This window comes from Rutidosis leptorrhynchoides, chromosome 10 (genome assembly GCF_046630445.1).
Source record: "Rutidosis leptorrhynchoides isolate AG116_Rl617_1_P2 chromosome 10, CSIRO_AGI_Rlap_v1, whole genome shotgun sequence".
Lineage (NCBI taxonomy): Eukaryota > Viridiplantae > Streptophyta > Magnoliopsida > Asterales > Asteraceae > Rutidosis > Rutidosis leptorrhynchoides.
Window position 1 is genome coordinate 250,743,541 of NC_092342.1, and position 3,269 is coordinate 250,746,809.

At 34.9% G+C, this 3,269-nt stretch overlaps 1 protein-coding gene across 1 annotated transcript; it reads right to left on the bottom strand.

Annotated features, from left to right (window-relative positions):
* Positions 1 to 540: 540 nt before the first annotated feature.
* Positions 541 to 1,201, bottom strand: LOC139873299 (monothiol glutaredoxin-S5-like). The gene has a single exon (XM_071861233.1). The coding sequence runs from the start codon at positions 1,172 to 1,174 to the stop codon at positions 752 to 754; it is 423 nt and encodes a 140-aa protein (XP_071717334.1). The 5' UTR covers positions 1,175 to 1,201; the 3' UTR covers positions 541 to 751.
* Between the last annotated feature and the right edge of the window lie 2,068 nt (positions 1,202 to 3,269).

Consider the following 3,269-nt stretch of genomic DNA (forward strand, 5'->3'; position numbering starts at 1 on the left):
AAACCTAGATTAGATCGACACCTAGACGATGTATTTCGGTGGTATTCAGTGTTAGGGTTCTTTGGAGACGAAAAACAACGACTTGGAACAAATGGGACGAGTAACCTCATCAATGAAGTCTAAACCCGTATATATACTGCAAGTCAGACACACTCGGTCGAGTGTGTCTGTCAGTCGGTCGACTGACTTACACAGTCGGTCGAGTGTGTACACACACTCGGTCGACTGTGTGCAGTTTAACATATTGATTATTTAATTAATTAAGAACGCACAATCATCATAGTAATCAATAGTCACTAGTAAATAACATTATTACATAACCGAATGTATTAAACGTAAGAATAAACTACGGCTGGGGATTCATGCACCAACAGGACTAAAGCCTGGACTAGAGGCTGGACTAATTGCTGCCATGTGTCCTCCTGGACTAGACCCTGAGCCGAGTAGAGGGCGTAACCGTTGGGAAGAGACTAACACCGAAACTACTACAAATCAAGAAACATGAAAAAAAAAAAAAAAAAAAAAAAAAAAAAAAAAAAAAAAAACTATTATTATTGATCTTAAAAAGAGCTTCAAAGTATACTCTCCTGCTTTCACTACTCGTATTACACATGTATATGTATATATTTGTATATATATCATGCAAAATCAGCCCCTGATCATAAATTAGAAATTAACATTCACTTGTAAACTAAATTAATTAAATTACAAAAAGTTAATCTAATATAACATAACTATAAAATCCATTAATTCAAAGCCATAACGCACCAGCTTGTTTAAGCAGTGGAATTAAATCACCAGTAATATGTGACTCCATCACTTGATCTAATCCACCCAACATCCGTCCGCCGATAAACACCGCCGGAAACTGCACCCTCCGTTTATCCGTACCATCAATTTCCGTCATAATCGATTCAATTTGCTTCAAAATCTCACTCTCATTTATTTCATCAAACTCAAACATCATCGGATTCACTCCATGTCCGTTCAACAATCGTTTCACTACGTGACTCATACAACATCCTCGAGGTGCTAATACGATCACCGCGTTTTCCGATACGGCGTCTTTCAACGCACCGACCGCCGATTCGGTCGTCAATTTCGGAGTGACGCCCGTAGCGTGGTTGTTGCTTAATGGCAGTGACCACGATTTGTACGGAATTGCTTGTTGCATATTTTAGAAAAAGTGTGTGAGTGTGTATAGATACAGAAAGTGTATGTATATGTATGGTGATTGTGAGGAATTTATAGGAGAGGATGTGTTTAAGGTGACTTGAAAAGGTCATGCGTCAACGGCAGTACCTACGCGTTACAAATGTTCAGTGTGATGTAAGAGTGACGTAAATTGATTTATACTCGCTCGATTTTTTTATTGTTTTTGTCCATATTTACTTTCCCAATTTGATTGTTAGATACAGTAATAATGAAGTATGAAAATTTGATTGTTTTCTAACAAATATGTCTAAGACCATGAGTTTACCTAGCGTTAAAAACGCCACATTTTTGACGTGGTAAAAAGTTAACGTCTTTAATGCTTGTTACGGGGCGTTAAATTTAACATTTTGGGGGTTAATTACATTCGAAACGAAAAATAGATAAAATTAATACCCAATTAAAATTTAACACCTCGTATTACCTTTTTTATTTACTCTATTTATTTTTTCATTCAACTTTCAATCTTTTATCAACATAACACAAAACCTTTTTCACCCAAATCAAACACCCACCATAACACATTGATCAAATTTAACATTGCCACGTAACATTTAGACTTTTCTCTTTCTTTCAAAAAGTGCAAAATCTCACTGCATGTCACCGCTAAAATTCATCAAGGTAACTCATGGTCTAAGCGCAACGAGGAAAAGAAAGAAGATCAACCTCAACCGATTTTGATCGAACATAGTGGAAGAAATTATTGCGATTGCGAGATCCTCTCTTGCGTAAGATTTTACAATCCGGGTATGTTTTGAACAAAATTGTGTCTAGGATTCAATTTAGCGAATTCAACTTGAGGTCGAGAAAGAAGGTGAACGATGCATCAACTTCGGGTTCGTTTAAGCTATAAGATTACGATGACGATGTAGACTTTGGGGAAGATATTCAACTTTTGTTCATGGGGTCAAAAGAAGTCAAGAGCGAGGGTGCTACGGCCGCGAGCAATTGTTCGTCTAATAAAGATTTTTTTTTTCAAAGGCCAACGCATCAAGGTTTTATTCCTCCTTTGTCGGGAACCTTGATAGGTGATCAAGATTGAGATCGGTCCGGTAAAAATATTCAACAGAAAATCTCTGACGGTAATTTAATTAAGGTCGATTCTTAGATGTTTTGTGTTTGTTTATTACTCCGTATGATTATCTTTTGTGGGGCTTTAATGAGCCTAGTTTGGACTTTAGTTGGCTTTTTAGTTTTAATTGGTCCATTTTTTGTTTTTAGTTTGTATACACTTTGATAGATGAGACTCGGTATACATAGTCTGTTTTGTAATACCATTTTTTAGGTACGAGTCTCATCGGAGTTCTCCAATTGTATTTTTCGTTGGAGCCTTGTTCTTTTCAAAAACGTATACCGTTTTCTATTAAACTTTTCGTTATTTTTGTCCAAAAAAAAATATGAAAAATAAAGTAAATAAAGTTTTTTGTATTGTCTGAATTATAAAAGTAAATAATTCTGATTTGATTAGTTAAGGGTAAGAAAGTTATTGTGCAACAAGGGTAAGAAAGTTACGTAGTATTGTGCAACAATAACAGTGCTTCCAACCAAGATATACTTCCTCCTCAGAACTAGTTACACATTAGCACCACATTAGCACTTCATTCTCAGGACTAAACTCAGGACTAAACACTCTCAATAGTGACATCTTTCTTCAATATTTTTTAACTATTTTTAATTTTTTATAAAATCAAATAATTATAATTATTTATATTATAAATAATTATTAAAATAAAACTAAATTTTCATTGAAAATTAAAAACATTACAATAATTAAAATTTGAAACATTACGGCGATAATTAAAATGCGACATAAATTAAAATAAAATATTAGAAACTAAAAAAATCAAACAACGCGTCTTCGTCCGACTCTTCCAATTGCCTCACACATCTTTTCTTAATTTTCTCTCGAGCCCTCATTAGCAAAGCGTATTCGTTGGGAGGCAAGTATTTGGAAACCGGTTTGAAATGAAGCTTCAAACCTTTAAAAATTGTCTGCGTGTCGCTGTCTTCACACAGCTTTTCCATGATCCGATTCGTCGTTAGTTGTGAAGCTTCGG

Excerpts from the sequence above, each read along its gene's own strand:
- LOC139873299 (XM_071861233.1), bottom strand. The coding sequence starts at position 1,174 with ATGCAACAAGCAATTCCGTACAAATCGTGGTCACTGCCATTAAGCAAC.